Source organism: Saccostrea cucullata, unplaced genomic scaffold, assembly GCF_032062105.1.
Source record: "Saccostrea cucullata isolate Sc308-1 unplaced genomic scaffold, CSIRO_AGI_Scuc_v1 ctg5947, whole genome shotgun sequence".
Classification (NCBI taxonomy): domain Eukaryota; kingdom Metazoa; phylum Mollusca; class Bivalvia; order Ostreida; family Ostreidae; genus Saccostrea; species Saccostrea cuccullata.
The window spans coordinates 56,002-80,883 of NW_026918111.1; the positions used below are offsets into that span (position 1 = coordinate 56,002).

The 24,882-nt window shown below is 31.7% G+C and overlaps 1 protein-coding gene across 2 annotated transcripts in view; it reads right to left on the bottom strand.

Annotated features, from left to right (window-relative positions):
* LOC134249356 (uncharacterized) overlaps positions 1-23,619 on the bottom strand; it is a 57,864-nt gene extending 34,245 nt beyond the window's left edge. For both annotated transcript variants that reach the window (XM_062731806.1, XM_062731750.1), the window contains exons 1-7: positions 23,598-23,619; positions 21,669-21,765; positions 21,445-21,502; positions 17,483-17,499; positions 17,215-17,266; positions 16,371-16,441; positions 16,208-16,271 (exon numbers count right to left, since the gene is read on the bottom strand). In XM_062731806.1, the coding sequence (XP_062587790.1) occupies positions 16,208-16,271; positions 16,371-16,441; positions 17,215-17,266; positions 17,483-17,499; positions 21,445-21,502; positions 21,669-21,740 (334 nt within the window). In that variant the 5' untranslated portion in view covers positions 21,741-21,765; positions 23,598-23,619. The remainder of the gene's footprint in view (positions 1-16,207; positions 16,272-16,370; positions 16,442-17,214; positions 17,267-17,482; positions 17,500-21,444; positions 21,503-21,668; positions 21,766-23,597) is intronic.
* Between the last annotated feature and the right edge of the window lie 1,263 nt (positions 23,620-24,882).

Sequence of the window (24,882 nt, forward strand, 5' to 3'; positions counted from 1 at the left end):
AAAATTTTCAACACACTGATTTACTTCTGTACTATCAAACGAATGAATCAGACAATCAGAAAGCAAGTCATAGTTATTGCCGAGAGTAGTATTTATCTGCGTTACATTTTCTTCAACCAATTTTACTGATTTAAAAACCGTTCTATCTGATTGCTCTTGACCACAAACAACCTCACTTTCTTTAAATGCACCACCTATAGAAAAAAATAATTGGTGCGTGGTCTGAAAAAACAGAAAAATCTCCTAAAGTAAAATCTACAATGTTACTAGCGTTTTCATTCTTTGTTATTAGATAATCAATAGTACTCATACCATTTGCACCATAAAAACTGATACCCCCATGTTGATCATTTTTGTGTCTTCCATTGATCATTCGATAATAAAAATTATTTTTACAATAGCTCCAAAACTATTTGTGGTATAAAGTCAAAACGTTTAGAGTTTATAAATATATCATTGATTGGCAAATATAAATATATCATTGATTGGCAAATAGCATGTCAACATAAGTATTTATTCCTATAAAGTTTCACTCCTAGAAAAAACTAAGCTAGGGCTTTACTAAAATTTAAAAAAAAATTAAAATAAAAAAAAACATCCATATCATCTGCTTTGAATGAAGAATTAAGACTTTTAAAGAAAGAAGAGACGCACACTTTAAGCCGATTTGTAGTTGACGAGTGTCCATAATCAGGTACACAAACATCGAAAAGTGACGTTCATCATGTGTGGTACACGTGTATGGGCGGTGGAAAGGGAAAAATGACGTTTATGCAAATAACAACTAATTTTATAAACATAATGAAATACAAAACAGACTCGTTTGCAAAATCAACAGACTCCGATGCAGAACCAACGATCACCAATGCGAAACCAACGATTATTCACTGAATTGACGCTAGATGGCGTGCAAAAACATACATTAACTGAATTAACGCTAGATGGCGCGCAAGTTTTCTATGTCATCATTATATGTCTACTTTCATTGGAACGTAAATCCCGCAAAATTATCTATCAGGATCCACTTGGCAAACCTGGGGATGTATTAAAGAATATATTATTGGTATCGAAATCATATATATCGAAATATACATGATATATAAAATATACCGTATATAGTAATACCCATTTTTTCTATTAGATTGACCCTGTGCTTATATTTCAGTGAATCTCTTAAGTCATTCAAAGTAGAAAGAAAAGAAATTAAGGCAAGATGTATTGTATACCCATATCCTGTTTTGCTTTAAAGTAAGGTGAAGGAATGTAGGACAGCGATTACTCCAGATTTGGGAGATACTTTTCGGAGAAATTAGGAAAATCAGTAGGCGGCTTGGGGCACAAGGTCTACTGCACATGCCTTGGCAAAGATGCCACCACTACTGGTACAGGAGTGCAATTAAGTCTCATCCTTGTAGCCCTACAGTGTTTCAACTATACTAAAAGGAATTAGAAACGCATAGTAATTTGAATTAAATTTAAACTATTTTTTTCGAATAGGTTTTCCAGAGTTATCATCAAAAGGTAGGATCCTTCTCACACAAAACTGTATTTCTTGTATTTAAAAATTAATGACATTTTCACAGAATCAAGAAGACAATATTATTAAGTGATGGTATCAGATAGATTAGTTTTGACCGTTTTATATTAGAGTCAAGGTCATTACCTTTTCCCTGATCATTAAGAATAAAAATAACTGCATAATGAAATAGGGTCTTCAAAATTATCAAAAATAAAACTAAACATATATTAATATACTGATATATTAATATGAAATATCTCTTGGGTCTCACCACTCTCTGAAATTTCAAAAGATAAAATGTTTTTCTTTGTTTTATGGATAAATGTTTTGCAATTAAAAAGATTTTATACTGGGGGTAAATAATGAAATTTATCACATTATAACAATAATTGACACAAAGAGTTTAACATTAGTTAATTAGTTTTGGCGCGGATATTAGAGTCAAGGTCATTAATCATTAGATCTAAAAATCCGCGCATCCAAACATGAAATAGTGTCTTCTATTTCAAAAGATAAAATGTTTTTCTTTATAATAATATATAGAATCTATAAGATGATATTACCAAATTGACACAAATAGTTTAACAAAAATGGATTTTGGCTAATCCGATTTTTCTTTGTTTTTCTTATTTTTTTTAGGATACTTAAGTTATTTTTATATTTTTTCTATTTAAAGTTGTACAATTGTGATGTGGAAAGAAAAATATGGTCTTTTAAATCTCTTTCACCTAAATATATAAGACATATTAGCAAATATACATTGAATATTTCATCTAGTCAGTAACCAGAGAAGAATACTACCTTAATCAACAAGTTACCAAAATATTGTGAGACTTTGAGAAAATTTATGAATTAATATTAAAATAAAATAAAAATTCTCATCATGTCCCTTGCGCACCAGTAACAGCCCTGATTCTCCTGTGCAATGAGTTCATGAGAGCATTTATCTTTCTCATAGGATTATTATTCAGCCCTTTTGACAGTAGCTCTGATGATTGAGAATAGCTGTAACATTCTTAAGCTAACAAATCCCCCCGCAAAATGAATCTCACGAATTTTTCGATTTAGAATAGAATTTACAGAATCCAGCTGGTTTGGTACACGTGAATGTTTGTAAGAAAGTCTCATCAAAACCCAATCTGAAAATGCTTAAAACATACGACGCGTACGCGCGCGTGTGAGAGTAAAATCAACGTAAAGTTGAGAAGCTCACGGACCAGATTGGAGCAGAAAGTTTCTGTCAGTATTAGGGTAAAATCCCGTGTATTATTTTCTGCTGTATAAATATCGGTTTCAGTAATAATGCCTTGAAGATAACAGAGGAGGCATGATGAAAAGCCTTATCTTGATGTGACGTTGTTACGCGCCAACGCCACCTTCATGGTTGGTTGGAAACCGTTTAAGCTACTCACTGACAACCGACAAAACTTTTTTAGTTGAAAAGTTAAAAAGAAACTGACAGCAGCATGTTTTTGCCTTTTCATTCATTTATGCAATTCAATCACTAGATACAGTGTAACTTCCGTCAGCCATACCATGATTGCAAGAAATTTATAGTGACTGCTTATATGCAAAAATGATGTACAAATTGTGATTACAAAATTGTCAACATCAATATACACGTGTTTTTGATTTTTTATCACTTTTCCCCACGTGACGCCATAACTTTCAGAGTTGAGAAGTTTTAACCAGCGGTTTAAGTGCAAAGTACATGTAACCGAACCGCACATATGACCAATCTTCATAATTTTCTGCCACATAGTCAAAATATTTTCGTATATTATGTTCTCTTGCACTTCTTTTTCCTTTCAGTATATTTGATTACACATAAGCCACTAACCATTTGGTTTTGGCGAAAAATAGTTCATGCATGAAATTATTATGTATCAGACATAAGTATTTTCAGAAGGTAATTTCATATTTCTGCATTATATAATTCATATCTATACAGGCGCAGATCCTGTTTTTTTTCCGGGGGGGGGATCCAGCCCATAATTTTCTTGACAAGCAAAGAAAACCCCAAACAAGCAAACAAACAAATAAACAAACAAACATAAACTCTTGTCACAAACGTTAAAAAACCTATTTGGGGGAGGGATGGGGTGGTTTAACATAGAAACCTAGTACTTTTCATAGCCATTTAGCATATTCGCTTATTTGATGAGGGGACAGCGTTTTATTTGGTGGGGGGGGGGGCACCCAAGGTCATTTAAAGTAAACTTGGTTTAGTATAAAAATCTCTACAAAAAATCAAAGAGGTGAGGGGGAGGGGGGTGTCCGGACCCCCAACGACCCCCTCTAGATTCGAGCATATCTATTTTATTGAAAAGTGCGTAATTATTCGACAATGCATGCGATTTGATAAAATTATTTTTTACTTATTGTCTAACATATATGAATCATATTTGTGCGACATGATACTTCACAAATAAACTCATTCTAAAATAAATCTAATAGACTTCACTGAGTCGTACAAAGAAAAGCAAAAATGATACAAGTACGACTTCCTTAGTGAATTTTCAGGTATCAACAGATTGTGTAAAGCATGAACACAATAAAATAATTTTATATGAACTTTTTAAGAGTGTGAGGGGATTTTTTTCTTTCAAAAGAGGAAACGAAAATTTTCTCTTGGGGAAAATACTAATATCTTCTACTGGTTTCTTGTAATAAATTTACAGCCGTTTGTAGAGGTCTTGCTGCCTCTGATATGTTTGAATTTAAGATTCCGACATGATGCTATTATCCTATGTTTTCCAAATGGATGTTGATAGACAATTTCGTGGGATTTATGTTTCAATGAAAGTACACAAATAATGATGTTATCTAGCGTTAATTAAGGTAATATGTGTTCTTGAACGCCATCTAGCGTCATTTCAGTGAATAACCGTTGGTTTTGCATTGGTGATCGTTGGTTGTGCATCGGAATCTGTTGATTTTGTAAACAAGTCTGTTGATTTTTTTTTGAAGGTTGTCTATCTTGTATTTCATTATGTTTATAAAATTAGTTGTTAGTTTTGCATAAACGTCTTTTTTACCCTTTCCGCCGCCCATACACGTTGTACCTCGACAAGAAATAATGCAGGCATAATCAGTTACATGTACATCGAAAAGTTACGTTCATGTGTAATCTACATTGATCTTCATCAAGGAATCTATGCTGGCATAATCAAGTTCTCTATGCATAATTTCATCATAAACAATTATATTTTATGCATCGAAATCAGTTGTTCGTGACATTGTGAAGTTATATAAATAAACTGGACAGGTGAAGGTCTATAAATATAACTCCGGGGATTTTCATAAAAATAAGTGTATTGTGGCAAAAGGAAGATTGTCATTGACGTGCTTCATAAACTAAACGCCAGGTGGTCATATCATGTTCCATTATTATGATTAAGTTTTAGCTAATTATATTTTTGTTGGGTTTTAGAGCTAAAAGTTTTAAAGCTTTAATGTACCTTTATAAATTTGGTAGGCACCGACTGCAGTCTATAAAGTATTGTTTTTATAGCATCAGTCCACGCATTTTTGATATCCCCAAATAACTTTTCACAATAAAAAAAATTGAACAAAACGTCTATTGTAGCATTTGTATAGTAAAAAGATATTTTCGACATTTTTTAAAATGCCTAAAATTATTATTCATACAAATCAATAGTAAAGGTATCTGTTTAGGGATGAATCCTCTGATACATACTGAGTTGAACGATTGCCGATAGCGGTCGTCAATGTGTGTAACATGCACAACATTTTTGTCTGAAAACTCTTTGACACATTACACCTAAACCGAAAAGTGTACGAAGTGTTAAAGCAAATTCCATGTACAATCTACACCAACTTTATTTGTGTAAAGTGTCAGGAAATGTTTCATGTACACTCTACATCTAAAGGTAATTATATCAAGTATCAAACAAAACTAAACTGAGTGTTTCTTTATCACGTGCCCCTTGAAGTTCACATATAAACCTGAAGTTTTTTTAATTTTGCTTTAAGGATATGGCATGTAAATGAAGAGATTAAACAGTTCATTTAGATCTGAAAGTGAAAATTTCTTGTTTCTCGTAGATATGGATGAAAGGTTCTAAAACAAGATAATTGTGGGTGAATAATTTTCATTTACTTGGCAGCAATATTAACAAACATTTTCACACAATGTGGAATGAAAACAGTAATTATTTGTATTTGTGAAAATTGTCTTTTTTCTATTTTTGTCTGCAAACTTGAATGCTGATGTATTTGTTTTTCAAGCTGTCTCCTACATAGCATTTTCGATAGTTATTATCATGATCAGATTAAGTACAGGTAATTTAACTGATGACCCCCTTTTTTTTACCTTTCCTAAAACACTTATCTTTTTTTTTGCTTATTAATCACCATAAAACTTAGTTTTCCAGCATTTCTCCTTGATCTATGAGAACTTCATGGGGCAAGGTTCGAGAATAACACAAAGAAACACTGTTTCTGTTTTGATACTTGATACCACTTTTAGATGTAAAGTGTACATGGCTCCTTAATCGAAGATTCGGGAGTATATAGTTTTTGTCATGTCCGTCTGTCTTTCTGTTTGTCCGCAAAAACTTTGACCTTGCTCATAAGTTTTGATTTAGTGGAGCAATGAATTTTATATGTGTATTCTTTGTTATAAGACCTTACTTTGGGTACTACCAGATTTGACCTTTTGACCTTAACCTTGGGGTTTGACACACTTTTACACAAAAATTCCAAACCGTTACTTTGGTCATAATTTTTGAACGGTACAAACTATGACTTTCATACTTCACATACGTATTTTTGTGACAAAACCTTTCATCGAACACACACATTTTTGATCTATTGACCTTGATCTTGGGGATTTATGTACTTGATGTTTCAACTACTTTTTAAAAACAAACCTTGACCATAACTTTTTAAGGGTTAAGGTTAGGACTTTCATACATCATATATTTATTCCTTGTGACAAGACCTTTCATTGGATACCAAAAATTTGACCCTTTGACCTTGAAGTTCCAACTACCTTTTAAAAACTGCAACCTCGGTCATAACTTTTAACAGTTAGGGCTTTGGCTTTATACTTCACAATTATTATCCTTATGACAAGACCTTTTCTTAGAAACCAACAATTTTTATCCTTTGACCTTCACCCTTAAGTTTGACCTACCTTTCAAAAACTTTTTCTTGGCCATAACCTTTGAACAGGTGGTGCTAGGGCTCTCATATTTCACAACTGTATTTCTTGTGAGAAGACCTTACTTTAGGTACCAACATATTTAATTTGCTTTTAAGAAAAGATTAATCGTCTCTTTGTTGCCATACGGGGGCATCAGTGTTTCACAAACACATCTTGCTTTTATTTGTTTATAAAGATAGTCAAATGCCTGCTAAGACGTCTGATGTGCTATCTGTTTTCGCCCGTTAAAGATGTATCCACTAATACAAAAGAATTGACCATTTTCTCCTTTGAACAAAAAACGTTGATTTTTGCATAAGTTTTAGCCTAAAAGTCCATCAGGATGGGATGTAAGGAATAATTTAAGATAAGTTTTTTTAGGGGCACCCATGCTCTTGGGTCGAAATTCACAAAAAAAATACAAAAATAAGGAAACCTGATTTTGATAATCTGCTTCAAATTTATACGAAAAGCTAATTTATAGGTTAAGCCTTAAAGTCAGACTAGCTCAGCTGATATATGCGCTAGCAATTTCTCCGTAGATATATCTTTTAAAGGTCGGGGGTTCGAATCCACCTGGTACCACACTTATAAAGTTTTAAATTTTCGCCTTTTCAAAGACTATTTTAATTTTTTATAGACTTGTATTTTTATTCAATTATCTATCCTTTATGCCTGCCCCTTCTTAATATAAGAAACTCTAAAAAAAAGATCAAATTGTAACAATCCAATGTACAGTAGTTGTCAGTCACATGAGTAAGGCGGAACAAACCTCAGTATAAGCAAACTTTCTCCGAGGACAAGAATAACTCACTCTGTGTTAGTCGATGCAGGTATTCTTCGCAGCAGTGAGCTGCGATGAATTTCAATTGTATATTTTCCTTAGAATTTAATCACATTGATTTTGGTTACATATATCAGTAACAGTTACTGTACTCCCTGGGTTTCATTTAGGCCTATATAATTTGCACACATTTATGGCATGTTTCGTTATATCCACGGATAAATAGCCTAGACATAACGAATAGAATTCAGAGACAGTAGACACTACCATTACGTGCAATGAGAAGAAAAGACAAATATCAATTTTTACATTGGGAGATAACAAACTCAGAAAATCAATGACACGGTTTCTTATTCCTCTAATCACTGAAATAAAGATTTAGGAAAATCAAAGTGTTATATGTTTTTAGGCTAATGCCATTAATCGGAGCGGAAATCGACAAGCTTTTTTTGGGATGTTTACAAATATAACATGACTTAAATCTTTAGTTTTTATCTTATTTGCTTTATTTAATTTGAAAGTAAAAATATGAAACTTAAATTCTAACAGTGAATACAATTCGAATAAATTTGCCAGTACAAAATGATAAATCTATCTATCTTCAACTAAGTACCCCCCCAAAAAAGTTCTGACGTATCACATGATTTAAAATAATTGTACAATTTTAAATGTCTTCGATCTATACAATCGTGCTTATATAATTCCTTAAAGTTGTCTTAGAAGTTAAAGCAGTATACGCAACAAGATGGCCAGATACCATAACGGTGAAGTTTGAGACTCCCGCTCACAATAGAAGTTTTTTCGTAATATTCAAATATTTCTTATGCCAAAATGCCAATGAATAATTCTTAACAGCTCTGTCAAAACGCTTTAACTTTATCTGGAGGACAGCACGCATGATATATATAATATAATATCCGGCATCAGGGGATGTTGGGATGATATTATTCAGGTGGTTCTCTACACGTTTCACATTGTTTTTGTCACCCTTCTTTGCAAAACACAGCCCTTTTAGAAAAAGAGAATAATGACGAGGAGGAATAGACAAAAAAGAGGTTGGTGTTTTGACCAGTAAAATTTCGAGTGCAATTTCCTTGGGTATGATTGGCCTGTTTTGATAGACATTGAAATCATACGAAACCGCTAAAGAGGCTCTCTCTATTTTAGTTAAAGCTCGGGTACAGTAATTCTTGTAACCAGGGTCTACTTTTGTTGGATATTTTGAACTCACATACAACACCCCAGATCTGTGGTGAAGAATGTCTTCATAATGCTTTATATTCTTAAGAGCTTCTGAATAGTTTCCAAGGCAGTAATAAACTGTTGCTAAAGACAGTCTTCCTCTGCTGATGTCAGCGCGGCACGTGAAGTTTAGCAGACAAAGCGCTCGTCGGATTTGACTATATTTAAAACGTATACAATTCGTCCAATTCCGTACCATTTTCCGACAATTTCTTTACACTAGGTCCATGTTGTTCTTCGTTTTGTCTAAGATGCAGTTTTACATATAAATCACTTGAAATGTATATTGCTCCATCCATATCACAAGCTGACTGTCTAAGGTGTCGGTTTGCTCTCTCAGGCGTTAGTAAAATAAGCTGAACATATCCGGGTTGATGAGGCTTAGATTTCTCCATCCTAACTTGACAAAATTTTGACGAAGAAAATATCCCATTTTCGGACACTTGAACATTCTTATCAATAAACATATGGTCAATATCATTGGCCAACATACGAAAACCTTCCGCAGAACTCCCTGTTTTGATAACATGCGAGTCCTTGCTAAGATGGATGTGTGTCTGGACATTTTCTATTTTTCTCCTCAATAATTTTTGATCGGAATTTAAGCCGACTACTCTCTTTAGACTGTCATTCAGTACAAAGCACAAATGGTCATTGTCCTACCACATATTTTTTAAAGAAACCAAGAAACGCCAAAGTTGACAAGGAAATGATGTTCATGTATATGAAACAAGGGAATAAATATATGATGTTATTTATATTGGTACTTCCCTCTTTTTTCCCATTTTGATAGATCCGTAGCGGAATGTAAATAACAAAGTCAATATACAATACATTTCTTTGAATCCTGCCATGGTCCGTCTTGAACATATTTAATTTTTTCGTAAATATTATTAAAAAATAAATTTTGGATCCGAAAAAAGATCTATACATTTTGGTTTGTTAGCCTCTGTTTTGAATTCAAAAATAAGTGCTACGGGTAAATGAAAACACATTTCAGTATTTGAAGACATAGAAGGCCATATGTCGTATTATTTGCCGATTAAAGTCTTCATATTACAGTTAACTTGCAATGTGCCGTAATACTAAAGGTCTGTTTTAGATTCTTTTTGAGTAACAAATTTTGATTTACTTAGAATGAAAATTAAGGGTTAAGATATAACGAAAGGTGATCAGTCTAAAAAATCTATAAACATTAAACCGTAAAAAACTTGTAAAGGACAAAAACACGGACCCCCCCCTCGAAAATTCAAAAAGTGGGATAAGGTGGTTAGCAGTAGAGTTTTATGAAGAGACTTACTTTTACATTAGACAGCTGACATTTACATTTTAGTAATGGAGTAAATCATTGTTTAAATTGTAAAAGTCAGTCGTCAATTGTAAAAGTAAGTCTCTTCATAAAACTCCAGTAGTAGGCATCACCTGTCGACCGGTCAAACCCATCGGCAGTCCATACTACTATATGGATCTGGTAGACGGACCGTTTCGTAGTCACAATCAGCGTAAGAACAAAGGCCTAATAATAAGCACAAACAAATCAGCCAAAATACGAGCTAATGTTATGTTAAATTTTTTAACAAGTCAATTTTAACAATTATAGAACTTACACAATCCCTGTTACATCAACTTATCTGTCAGTAGCCTTCCTCGGCTTCAAAATTGAACACACTCGGAGAAAGCTCAACTTTTTTGTCAGTAGCCTGCCTCGGCTTCAAAACTGAACACACGTGGAGAAAGCTCAACTTTTTTGTCAGTAGCCTGCCTCGGCTTCAAAACTGAACACACGTGGAGAAAGCTCAACTTATCAGTAGCCTTCCTCGGCTTCAAAACTGAACACACTGGGAGGAAGCTCAATTTATCTGTCAGTAGCCTTCCTCGGTTTCAAAACTGAACATACTCGGAGGAAGCTCAACTTATCTGTCATTAGCCTGCCTGGGCTTCAAAACTGAACATACTCGGAGAAAGCTCAACTTATCTGTCAGTAGACATCCTCGGCTTCAAAACTGAACATACTCGGAAGAAGCTCAACTTATCTGTCAGTAGACATCCTCGGCTTCAAAACTGAACATACTCGGGGAAAGCTCAACTTATCTGTCAGTAGACATCCTCGTTTTTAAAAACTGAACATACTCGGAGGAAGCTCAACTTATCTGTCAGTAGCCTGCCTGAGCTTCAAAACTGAACATACTCGGAGAAAGCTTAACTTATCTGTCAGTAGCCTTCTTAGGCTTCAAAACTGAACATACTCGGAGGAAGCTCAACTTATCTGTCAGTAGCCTGCCTCGGCATCAAAATTGAACATACTTGGAGGAAGCTCAACTTATCTGTCAGTAGACATCTCGGCTTCAAAACTGAACACACTCGGAGAAAGCTCAACTTATCTGTCAGTAGCCTTCCTCGGCTTCAAAACTGAACACACTCGGAGAAAGCTCAACTTATCTGTCAGTAGCCTTCCTCGGCTTCAAAACTGAACATACTCGGAGGAAGCTCAACTTTTCTGTCAGTAGCCTGCCTCGCTTCAAATCTGAATATACTAGGAGGAAGCTCAACTTATCTGTCAGTAGCCTGCTCGGTTTCAAAACTGAACATACTTGGAGAAAGCTCAACTTTTCTGTCAGTAGCTTGCCTCGGCTTCAAAACTGAACATACTCGGAGAAAGCTCAACTTATCTGTCAGTAGCCTGCCTCGGCATCAAAATTGAACATACTTGGAGAAAGCTCAACTTACCTGTCAGTTGCCTGCCTCGGCTTCAAAATTGAACATACTTGGAGGAAGCTCAACTTATCTGTCAGTAGACATCTCGGCTTCAAAACTGAACACACTCGGAGAAAGCTCAACTTATCTGTCAGTAGCCTTCCTCGGCTTCAAAACTGAACATACTCGGAGGAAGCTCAACTTTTCTGTCAGTAGCCTTCCTCGGCTTCAAAACTGAACACACTCGGAGAAAGCTCAACTTATCTGTCAGTAGCCTTCCTCGGCTTCAAAACTGAACATACTAGGAGGAAGCTCAACTTATCTGTCAGTAGCCTGCCTCGGCTTCAAAATTGAACATACTTGGAGAAAGCTCAACTTATCTGTCAGTAGCCTTCCTCGGCTTCAAAACTGAACATACTCGGATGAAGCTCAACTTTTCTGTCAGCAGTCTTCCTCGGCTTCAAAACTGAAACACTCGGAGAAAGCCCAACTTATCTGTCAGTAGCCTTCTTCGGCTTCAAAACTGAACATACTCTTAGAAAGCTCAACTTATCTGTCAATAGCCTTCCTTGGCTTCAAAACTGAACATACTCGGATGAAGCTCAACTCTTCTGTCAGTAGCCTGCCTCGGCTTCAAAACTGAACATACTCGGAGGAAGCTCTTGCATATCGAATAAGTTGAAAGACGCTAACACCTAAAGCAGGTAATAGAAGAATATTATTACACAAATGAAGAAGGTTGAGAATCAAAAAGGTTGAAACAGTCTTGTTTTTCATATAATTAAGTTGTTATTCGTCTACGTGGGGTATGCAATATTTTCATCAATACTTTTAAAATATTCAAGAATGATAATAAGGACAAGAACCTAAAAATACTGCCAAGACCTTGGTAACATTCATAAAAATGTACTCTTTTCAAGACACCCATTTTGTTGTAGACAAGATACAAACATAATGATACAGAAAGTTCTGAACATATCTCTTTTTTCGTAGAAATTCTGCTCACAAATTCTGAAATCAATCGTCTGGAATCTTAATTCGAAATAAGATATAAAATGCATTACAATTGAGGATGAAGAGTACAAACTTTCACAATATGCTGATAAAACCTTTCTTATCTCGGATGGTTCACTTAATTTGTGATCCATGCATGGTATTTACCGAGAATTGGATTATTTTGTTAATATGTCTGGCAGAGATAAAGTTCTTAAAAACTAAAATGATATGGATTGGAAGTAAAAACTTAAACATTACCTAAACTAACCCATTCAATTCTTACTTTACCAAATCAGAAAATTTGATGATGTTTGAGACAAAAATGTTTTATTTCTATGTAAAATCAATATTCATCAGGTAGCAAAAAATCAGAAATAAATTAACGTTGTATTAAAGGGGATCACAAAAAGATTTTTTTTTGAAAAAAGTTTGTAGTTTAAAATATGTAGATATGAGGAAAACGAAAGACATTGGCAATTTTTAATGCACTGTAAGTCACACAGTTCCATTTACTTCCTACTTCCCTATTTGATTCAGAGGAAAATTTTAGATTTTTTTTTAAATATTATTTGTAATATCTTATATTATTGGTAATAGAAGGATTGTTTTCTTTGTTTACCCCCTCTTCTCTTCACAGTACACAAAAGCATAAGTGTTGTGTGTACATAATTAAGACGGAGTTAAATTGTGTAAATATGATATTAAATTGTACCAAAAGATTGAATTTTTCATGTGTAAATGTTCCTGTGATATAGTGTTATAAAAATGAAAAAAAGTTGTTAGTGGGCCCTTTTCGACTAAAGCATCCAAATATGAAATATATATGACAGACAGACTCTGGTGTCTTCAATATCAACTTCAGTTGGAGGGATAATATCGAATCGACATATGAATGAGAGTACATATGTAACAATTAAGAAAGAATAATTTTCAACGTCCATTTTTATTGAAGAAGCAGTGATCTGTGATATTTAAATGAATATTTCTTAGTTCATCTTTAGGAATGGTGATAAAAAGTGGGGGAAAAACAGTAGCTTTAATTGTCATACGTGTATATATAATTTAAGATTTATATCTCTCAATTGCTTCGATTCGCAAGAGCATGCTCTACGTATGTAAAATTTCTAAAACGAAGTAAATTATTGACAAACAAGTTGATGAAATAAAAATATCAGCAGTCTCGTTTATAGTCGTTTTAAGTAAGTCATATGACCTATGACAATGACCTTGTCCCAAAACACAATTTATCATTTGGTCAAAAGTTGACTGTTTTTCCATATTTCAGCCCCCTATATGTACGCTTAATTCTTCTACAAGCAAGAAAATTAATATGTTAACATACAAATTACCAATCTTATAAAATAACTTTAATAAACTTCCTTACCGAGGTATATGGCATCATACATCATGCATAGAAGATGCAACATACTTCTGTTGGTATAAAACTTATTTATATTTATATCAACATGCAATATAATTACGTTGGCAAGCAAGATACGTATTTCAACATGCAACATAATTATGTCAACATGAAATATGTTGAATCATTTATGTCCAAGTGCAAAATTATAATGTTACCATATATAACTTATTTATGTCAACATGCGACTTATTAATGTCAGTACAATTTATGTTTTAACATGCAAGATAATAAGCTGCATCTCAACATACATCTCTCATGTTAACGTGATTATTTTACGCGTCAACACAGTCTTCTTGCATGTTGACATAAATATGTCGCATCAACATGTAATTTATGTTTTTACATGCAAGATATTTGTTAATATGCAAGACAATAAGCCGCACGTCAACAAACATATCTCACATATTACCATTATTAACTCGAATGTTAAAATAATTATAAATAATGTACATCATTAATTCCCATGTCTTTATAATTATTTTGTATGTCCACATAAATAAATATGCATGTCTGCATGAATATTTCGCATGTTAACATAAATAAGTCGCATTTCATTATAATTATGTTGGATCGCATTTGTGATATGTTATGTAATGGCGTTAGCGTGTACCAAAAATTTAATTAGATACTCTAACGAAAATTGGTAACTTGTAGGTTTAAAAAGTATTTTTACCTATAAATTTGACTCCTGGAAAAGCTAGCTTAAAGCTTAACTAAAATGAAAAAAAAACATTCAGATGATCTGATTTTCAATTTGGATAAGGTTTCAAAGAAAGTAGAGACGCACAGTTTAGGTCGATCTGTAGTCGACGAATGCCCATAATCAGTTACATTAACATCGAAAAGTGGCATTCATGTGTGGTAAGTCGCCCGCGTGGCACAGTGGTTAGAGCGCGTCTGCTTTAGAGTCGCAAACGCAGATTGTGTCAGGTGGTCATATCATATTTTAATTATTATCATTCTATTTTTATTTATTTTTTTATTTGGTTTTAGAGCTTAAATTTTTAATCTTGTTCAACTTGTGTTGTTCAATGCACCGACTACAGTGCATTAAGTACTGATTTTAATTTCTAGCGCCAATCCACGATTTTTTTTATATCCCCAAATTCTTCACAATAAAAATATCTTTATTTTTTTCTGTGTGTTCATATTTTTTTTCCTCATCACATACTAGAAGAATAATTTAATTGAACAAAACTTCCATTGTAGCATTTTCATGGTAAAAAGATCTTTTCAACATTTTTTTGAAATACGTAAAAAAAAACTCTTATTCCCACAAATCAATAGTAAATTTATCTGTTTTGGGGATGAATCTTCTATTACATGGACATGCAATGTATCTCTATAAAACTAAAAGATGTTCACGTCATAGTAGGCTACATATAAAATTTAAAACACTTGATCTCTTGTACTTTTTGTTTAGAATATAGCCCAAATAGGCACACTGATCGATCGATACATAGTTAAAAAAAAGAAACATGAAATTAGGATTTATATGTAAGAGGTCATATGAGATTGGTTGATTATGGCTGTTTTCATTCGAGTCTGCAATATTTTAGGTCATATGAGAAAACAATTTGTATAGTTTCAAATTTATTGCATGGAATTCCTTTGATTACACCACTTCCATATTTTTTTTACTCCATTTCCATATTTTACAAAAACCATGACAGATTGGTAATGAAAAGAGTTAATCCTAGTCTTTGTTGAAATTGTTAAAGACTATAGCTCAAGCATTCTAATGTTCTTTCTCATTACATATTTCATCTACACAGTTTTATAAAATATTCATATGATATATACTTAGTTACTTAGAGTATATTGATTTATTTGATAAGGGTGTCCTCCTACTTTTTAAAAACAAAAAAAGTTGATTTCATTCATTTGTATACACGTCACAAACTTACGTAAAGCCATTAAATATTATATCATCATATGGTAGATGTTATTTATCAATAGATTTTTGGTCCCGCAAATAAACCATATAGAAAGGAAAAACTCCTGTAATATAAATATTTGTTTGTTTTGTTTTTTTTTTGTTTTTTTTTTCATAGTTGAAACATTCTAATAATTATCATTTTGGTTTCAAATTAAGTTACTATCCTCCTTGGATGGTTAACAAATCAAAATCGATTCTCCTCCACTTTGTAAGCAACTGTTTGTGCTCTTCCTTATTAACCACCTAGAACAAATAATGAAAATAAAAATTACAATGTGAATACTTAACAAAGATCTGAAAATTGTGACGGTTTTGATTTCAATATTTTAAACTTGAGAACTAAATTATCTATTATGCTTCATGATTGTGTATATTTTATTGTGGATTCTAGACCTGCATTGAACAAATAATTGGTAATTTTTTTCTTGAAATTTACTTACTGATCTTCGGTTCACAGTATCCCGTATTTCCACACACATGCCAATATGGACATAATGTAGGATCCTTCAATTAAAATGATTAAAAACTTAAAATCAATTCAAAGTATTTCTTCATTGATACTAACCTAAATACGTGTATACGTAAAAAAAAATATTGTCTTACATCACCACAGTAGATGTCAGAGGGATCAGTAGGTTTCACGGTTGGTCTTGGTGTTGTGGGTGGCCTTGGATCTATATCTAATAAACAAATCATAAGTCTACTTTAAAAATATATTCCTATTTTTTTTAATGTAATATAAAATCAACGTCATCAAAATATGGAAAGTATGGGAGAACTTAGTTGGATCTCTTTGTATTTCATTTCTCTCCAGATTGAGGATCTTTCTCTCTTTAATATTGGATTATAAAGATACAACCGATCACGCAAATCTAGCTTTGCATCCTAATTGATCCAGTATATAAAAGACTGTTCGTTTAAAGATCAAAATAATAATATTGTGTCGCGTTAAAACAAATTAGGAGTTAATTACCATAGGTACTGGATCGGTATAAATGGGAGTGGAATGGGTAGGGTGTTTCAGAGGACAAGAAATTGTTCTCTGAGAATTTATACGCGCCCAAATCGACAATTTGGGTATATAGTTTTTATCTGTCTATAAGTTCGTCTTTTATATTTTTGAAACAGAAATACTACCCCAGCAGCTCACGTCATTTCATAGAATTATATATAAATCGATGGACCTATTTTCGCGTCTCACATTGGGAATCAAACCTGCAACGTAAGGATCAACTCCTTACTCCGCGACTCTGGAGCAGACGATCTACCACTACGGGAAAAGATGGTTTAATTCATATATAACAAACAAACTTTTACTCAACGCAATGGAATTGTAATGATCTGATTTGAAAGCAAGTAATTTCTTCTGGCAGTCTTAATATAGTAATATAATAATAAATAAAATGTTAAATTTGAAATTATTTCACTAATTGCTTTGATATCTTACGTATCAGACATCTTCCATCAACACAAACTCCAAAAGGTCCACAATCTCCATCCTGAAAAGTAGACTTAATTGGTTAAACTTTAAATAAATATATTATTTTTATAACGTTCAAGTTTGTAACATTTTATTTGTACAAATCATTGGACTTTTGGATCAACCCTCGTACTTAATGTAAAAAATGTAAACAATAACATGGATTTATATCAAAACATACTTAAGATAACTAATTGCGATGCAGTCAATTAATTAGTGTTTAAATGTATCTTACCCATCTGCAGTAGTTCCCTACAATGGAAAACAAATACTGAAAAAATCTAGTGTTTTATTGATGAATACGTCGTCTCTTTAATCATGCTCTTAATATAAGGATTTTATAAGCTTAAATTGAATAAAAACACACCTAGTGGTCTTCTTGTTGTATCTTATCATGCATTTTTTATATGCATATAATAATTTTTAACGTATAAAGAATCTAATTTTATTTATAAACACAATTTGTATTTAGATATTGCTTTATTTAGCACATATTCTCTTCTTACTGAATTACTTTTATTTGATATAATCATATCAAAATATCGATTGTAAAATATAGTTTTAAGAATTAGATTCAATCAAATCAATGTAGATGTTTTGATGTAAAACAATGATAAATATTTGCTTATGAGGTACCAGTATTTGAATGAAATGGATGAAAAAAACAAACAGCGATCTTATAAAACTGATGTTTTAAAAATATTAAAAAAGACAAAAATTATATAAAAAGACAAAAGTGTGTGGAGGGCATAAAAACCGAAAATTAGAAATGGAACACCAAAGAGACGAGACGTGTTCCTATTTAAAGATCCTGAAATGCATATTAATCTGATGCTTCTTAGTCATAGAAACAATCTTTTTTAAAACAATAGTGTAAATTAACTTAACATAGCAAAATATGATTTGATGTATATGTTTTGAAAATAAAATGGATACTTTAACTATAAATATTGTGATTTATTATATAGTCTATTTATAGTCCCTATATAATTTATACAAGCGCAGACAGTTCATAACACTACATATTCACCGGAGGGTCAATGCGCGTGCGACAGCATTGTGACGTCACAATCAAAACATCGAACAACGGTGTAAACAATGCTTGCAACGGCCGCAGCGAGCTACGTATATGAGGAGAAAAACATAATTATTCAAACCTATTTCAGATTATTTTTTAACATTTGGACGTCTTAAACATAGCAAAACTCGGAAAGGAAAACACGGAGGTTACAAAGAGTAATCTGGAGGTTTTTTTATTTTCAACAATGGAAGATAGCAAATGAAAATGGTGTCGTCATACAGCCTTCAATGTCTTACAGTGTATTTACTCAAATCCCGACTATATAATAAAACAATTATGGACTCTTTTATGTTGAATATGGTTTGTTATTCACCAGAAAAATATCCATATTGACCTCGGCTTCGCCTCGGTCAATATGAATATTTTTCTGGTGAATAACAAACCATATTCAACACCAAAAGAGTCCATAATTGTATAATATTGTGTTGAACTCTAATAATTGCAAAGAGGAAGCAATACATTGGATATTGATCTATTTTACGGTGAAAAAAAAATATTTCTCATATATAAATTCATTTAAAAAAATTGCTAAACAAACGTAGCTTTATTCATTTATACATCAGTATAAAGGTACCAAAATGACATACATGTATATCAACTTTAATTTAATCTTTGTGTGAAAATTTTATCATTTCTCAACTTTTGTCTTGATGAGCTATTTTAAAAAATAATGAAATAACTATAGTCCTGTCATGTTGTCAATCCATAGATAATTGACTTTACAGAAACACATCGTCCTCGCACTTTGTTCTGGACATGAAAAGCCTATATAAGTAAAATATAGGTGTAAGTATTTTAAAGGAGGGATACTTTTCAGAACATTTTCAGAATCAAGAAGACATTAACACTAATTGATTATATCAGATAGATTAAATTTGGCCGATTTATATTAGAGGCAAGGTCATGTCAAGGTCATTTCCTTTTCCGTTGATATTTAGAATTAAAAAAAATTACTGTTGCGAATCATATGCTGCCTACTTCTATTTTGAAACATGAAAGTTTTTTCTTTTTGCATAAAAAGATATTGTCATTTAGGGTCTATAAGATAATATAACCAAACTGACCAAAATAATTTGACCAACATGGCTATTGGCTAATCCGAATTTTCTCCTTTTTTTTATTTTAAGGATATATTAGTTATTTTTATATATGCTTCCTATAATTAAATTATTCTTATTTTCACACATGGTAAAGAAGTCATAATGAGATAGAAAATATTAAATGATACAGAAACAAAAAAAAGTTGTGATTGTTCACTCAGAGAGAAGAAACACTTCTTACGGATTTCTGGCTCACATCTTTACGTAGATGGGAGCTTTTAAAAGGGAACATAATTATAGTGTGTTGGAAAAATCATATTTATTTGATATATTTTATAACTTTAGTCTCTTATTACTAATTTAACTTATATCTTAAATTTTTTTCAAGTCAAGGTTTGTGTAAAAATTATAACTAAATTCACTGTTCTATAATAATTTAGAGAAGAAGAAAAGAAGATATTTTTATAAGCTACTATTCCGCCATAAATAGTTCCTACTTTACTTCAATAACAATAAATATATTGTCGTGTTTAATTTTCCATTTAAAAATGTCTGTTTCATAAGTGGGAATGGCGAAAAATAATTTGTCTGGAACAAACTAAATGAATAGCTCTCTACGTAATGTATAGTCAGATCTAATCTGCTGTTTATGAGAAATTAACAATTATAATAAACTTGTGTATTTGTTGATTTGCAAAAGATTTCTCTATGATGAAACTTTTTTTGATTTAAGGAGGCTGGAGGTCGACAAATTAACCACCAGATTTAACTTATTTTTTTAGATATGGTATCTTACAGCTGTCAGCTATCATTTGGCAAAGAAAAAATTCAAACATTTTAGTTTTAAAATTTGATCATTTTTGTATATCTTTATATGGAGCTTTTCTTTTAAAGGAGGTCGAAATAGTCTGAAAATGGCTGCCACTTCCCCAGCCTCTTTAAGTGTGGATGCTAAACAAAAACGAGACAAAGAAAAAAAAAAGAAGAAGTTTTGAAAGATGTCAAATCTTTCCGAATTAAAGTTTTTACAATACTGCTTTAATCAATGGCAGACCTACAATTTAATACAATAATGAATGAAGACATATTTCTTCAAGTACTCAACAGTTGTTTTGGGCATTTTTGATATTTATATAAACTTGTCAAATCTTTCTGTTGCATTGTTTGATAATAGTCTTGTTATTAATTATATCAAAATATCTGTACATATGACACTTACATATAAATGACATAATGATACCTAAAGTATACCAGTATTGTGTGAAGTGTTAATGTGTAGTGTGATATTATTTGTACATCGTCTTAGCTTTATTTTGAATGACATGTATTTATTTATTTTTACATAATTGACATAAAAGCGCCTTTTTTGTTGTTGTTGTTGTTTTTTTTTTTTTTTTTTTTTTTTTGCTATGGTCCATTCGATATATTTACAAAATATTGATTTTAAATTTTCACAGAAGATTTAAAAATATGAATGTAATAATTTTTATCATGCTACAATAAGTATTCATGGAGTATAAAAGCGATATAAGCATGCTAAATATTTTCTAGCATATTTTTAAATATTTTTTGAATATATATTTTTATATATTTTTTAAATATATGTTTTTTGCTATGGTCCATTCGATATATTTACAAAATATTGATTTTAAATTTTCACAGAGGATCTAAGAATATGAATGTAATAATTTTTATCATGCTACAATAAGTATGCATGGAGTAAAATAGCGATATAGCATGCTAAATATGTCTAAGGAAAAAGTTTAAAATAAATTTAATCCCTGAACTAACGTCAAAGGCGCGGGGATTGTAGTGGAAAGAAATGTCATTTGGGATTTTGTGACGGCACATACACATGGTCCCATACATAAAGTGTACAATTTTTTTCTAAGTATGATTAAATATTGTTAGAGAGAAGGGAATGTTTTATCTGATAAAAAATAAGACGATAAAATCAATGAAGTAAATGGAGGTAATTTAAATTTATTATAAAACACGATAAATAAGAAAGGAACCATAAGAAATATACAAGTTTTGCTTAAATTAAATTTTCATGCCATGTTATTGAATACTTACGAGGCATGCACATTCCATTCACACAACGTTGATTCCATGGACAATTCTCCGTTGATAGCTAGGTTCGAAAATACAATGTTTTCCTTATTTCAAATTGAATGAAATGTATTTTCAGTTTATATTACATTATGTCTTTTGATTTTTTTCGCACGTATTTTTGAGTTATTAAGGAATTATATACTGTGTACGAAATATGAGATTTTATTACTTAAAGATATACATACTGGATGACAAAGCTCCCATCGTGCACCAACACATGATAACATAAGCAACATGATACTCAAATGAAAAAACATCTCTGCTCAAATAAAGGCACTAAAGCTAGAAAATACAAAAAAGATGTGATTTTAAATATTTTCTTAACAAGTAATTTTTTATCCAACGCCATGGGACAAATACTTGCACAGTGTACACATAGATAAAAGAAATTTATAATAATGTTTCCCGTTTCCTGTAGGTTGAAATTTGACAAATTCTTGAATTCTTTTTTTTATAGAAATATTTATCCTGAAAACTACTTTTGAAGCATCGTTTTAAAGAAAATGCGTCCTCAGAGATTTATTTCCTGAATTAGAGGGAAAAGGTTGCAGTCTTAAATTGACGAAGATCAAGAAGGATTTTAATAAAGATGGTTCCTGCTGGACTTAGATATGAGATTGTACACTATACGTGTTCTTACATATTTAATTAGAAGAATTACACTTTAACTTTCTATATTTATAAGGGGATATACATGAACAAGAAAGTAGCCAGTAAGACCAATATCATTTGAACAATTTGAAAACAAAATATTGCATTGTATAACTTTTTAAAGTTTATATGAAGGAAAGTTAAAATATACAGTTTTGTATCATCATGATGTGAGCTTCTTCTACAATTTCGATGAAGAAATGAGGATACATGTAATAACTTTATATAAATGAAATATTTTGAGATAACCAACAGTATTCGAGCTCAAAAGTCTATTAAACATAACAAAATAGTAGAGCAAACAAAGATCTCGAAAACATCAGAGGTGGGATCAGATGACATAAAGGAGCAAGTAGGTACATGTTTATTGCACACATATAATGTAAATCTGATAAAAGTATTGTATCACGATTCTCTAAAGTAATACCAGGTAAATATAGAGAAGATAAATAATACAAATTAAGCATAGGTACTAACTTACGTTAAACTGTTTATTTAACCATAATTTATTCTTGTACAATCATTGCTACTTTATTCACTTTATTCTACTTATTCACTATGAAGTTAACTATGCAAGCTATTTTCATCTTAAAATATTAACAATTCAATATAGTAGTACAGAATGTAATATTTGGAAATAATTAGGGATGGCATTTTGTAACCGATTAACCGATTATTGGTATGAACGATGGCGATCGGTTAAAAAATCTGTAATCGGTTAGTCGGAAAAAATAAAATTTCTATACATTTGAACTTAATTTTGTTAGAAATTCATTTTTGAGCTCGAGGAAAAAGAAGTTTTTACATAAGTGTTGATAATTCAGCGTTTTCGCATATCCAAGCTGACTTAGATGTAATTATAGTTCTCCGGAATGACATTGTAGGTAATTGGCCATTTTGTGTTTGAAGTGTTAATTACTGTTAAAACACAATGTAGTTACCATGACTGTCCTGTATTTCTCTAATGATAATCAATTCACTGTTGAGAACTGCCAATTAGTATGCTTGCAGCTATCTATTATCGAAAAAAATCACAAAAAAAGTTTGTAAGTTAAGTGATGTATTTCAGACTTAGTTTTAAATATGGTTACAACGCAGAATGAACGTATGTGAAATCTGCATTGGAAAACTATCAATGATTTCTCAGACATGATTCGTAATTATAATTTTCTTAATTTTTCGCAGTCTATAATGAAACAAAAATAAAATAGATAGGTTTGAGTTTTTTTAAAGCAAGAATCAAGACAAATACAATGATTTAACATCTATCAGTGTTCCTGTATATAAGAATACATTTACTTAGGAAAAACGAGTTATGTACATAAAGTAAAATAAATGCTTATTATTTCAAATAATACATATTAATTATTCGAGAAATATATACGGTATATTTGAATACATGGCTTACAGAACATAAACTACATAAAAGGTTTTTGTTTAGGTACTAAATAGTAAAGTTTTACCTTTCTGTAGACGATCTCACAACGTTACAAATAAATAGAGTAGTCTGAAGGTATTTATATCTTATTCAATTTGCAAAAAATTAAACTATATACAAAATAAGTTTGATGCATCGCACGTATCTCCATGCAGGTTTGATAAATTACATGAATAATCATGTTATTGACAATTCTCTGTTATTCGCAAATTTATGTACAAATTTAGCCTTAAAAATATCTTTAGTATGCATTTTTTTAAAACTAAACCAGTTCTGGTCTGAATTTCAGTTACATAATTACAAAAAAATCTTGTATCGAGTAAAGATGCTGTTTTTAAATTTCATATTTTATTCTATCACCATTTTTACTTTGTGAAAAAAGAGAATTTATTTTTAATATGTAGGACTTTCCGATGGGTTTACTTCAATACAAGCGTAAAACACACACAGAAACATTAAAGTGGTTTTTCATTCTTTGTAGATAGACTGGAATTTCCAAAGGTATTATTGTCATTGCACGTGTAACTTAAATAAGGTATTCACAGTATGCATATACATGTACCAGTACATTCTTGATTCTCGTGAAATAAATTATTTTTATAAGGGGCCCGGGTTCGAATCCCGGTCTGGTCCGCTGCCTTTTCTTCTCTTCCGTTACAACAGAAAAAGTTTTAATTTGTGCGCAATTTTTACGTTTTACTTTTCAGTTAAAAAAATAGTAATTATTATTTTTTGAATTGAGTAACATATTTTATAACGAAAAAAATGTTCTTATAATTTTCATAAAACATGCCTCAGCATATCTTATTTTCGACCAAACAGACAGAAACTCTTTAGAAAAAATTCTGAAATATTCCAATGCATGACGTCAATGTAATCAAAGTACTCAGAAGTACAGAGAGCCGGGCTCATTTACAGAGTAGAATGGATTTCTTACATGAATCACGTTTATATTCTGATGAAAAAATTATTTTAAAACTATCAATATAAACGGTAAGACACTGACAGTGAGTTTTTCAATCCTAATACCACGGTCCGATTTTGTCAGAATCAAAATTAATCTGGTACCGCAGCTGAATGTAAACAAACAGGCCAGTCTGGTTCCCTCTCCTGCTTTACTTCGTATGTGTAGAGAACTACGGTAACACTGATTATCAAAAATCCTTACGCTAATGAACTATGTTCTTTGACTTATGAAGTTTTCAAAGTCATTACTACTAATGTTAATTTTATATAGATAAAACTTCGTTTTATTTTTGTTGCTTTATTTAGCGTTTGTATTATCTCAAAGCGGTTGAGAGTAAGAACTA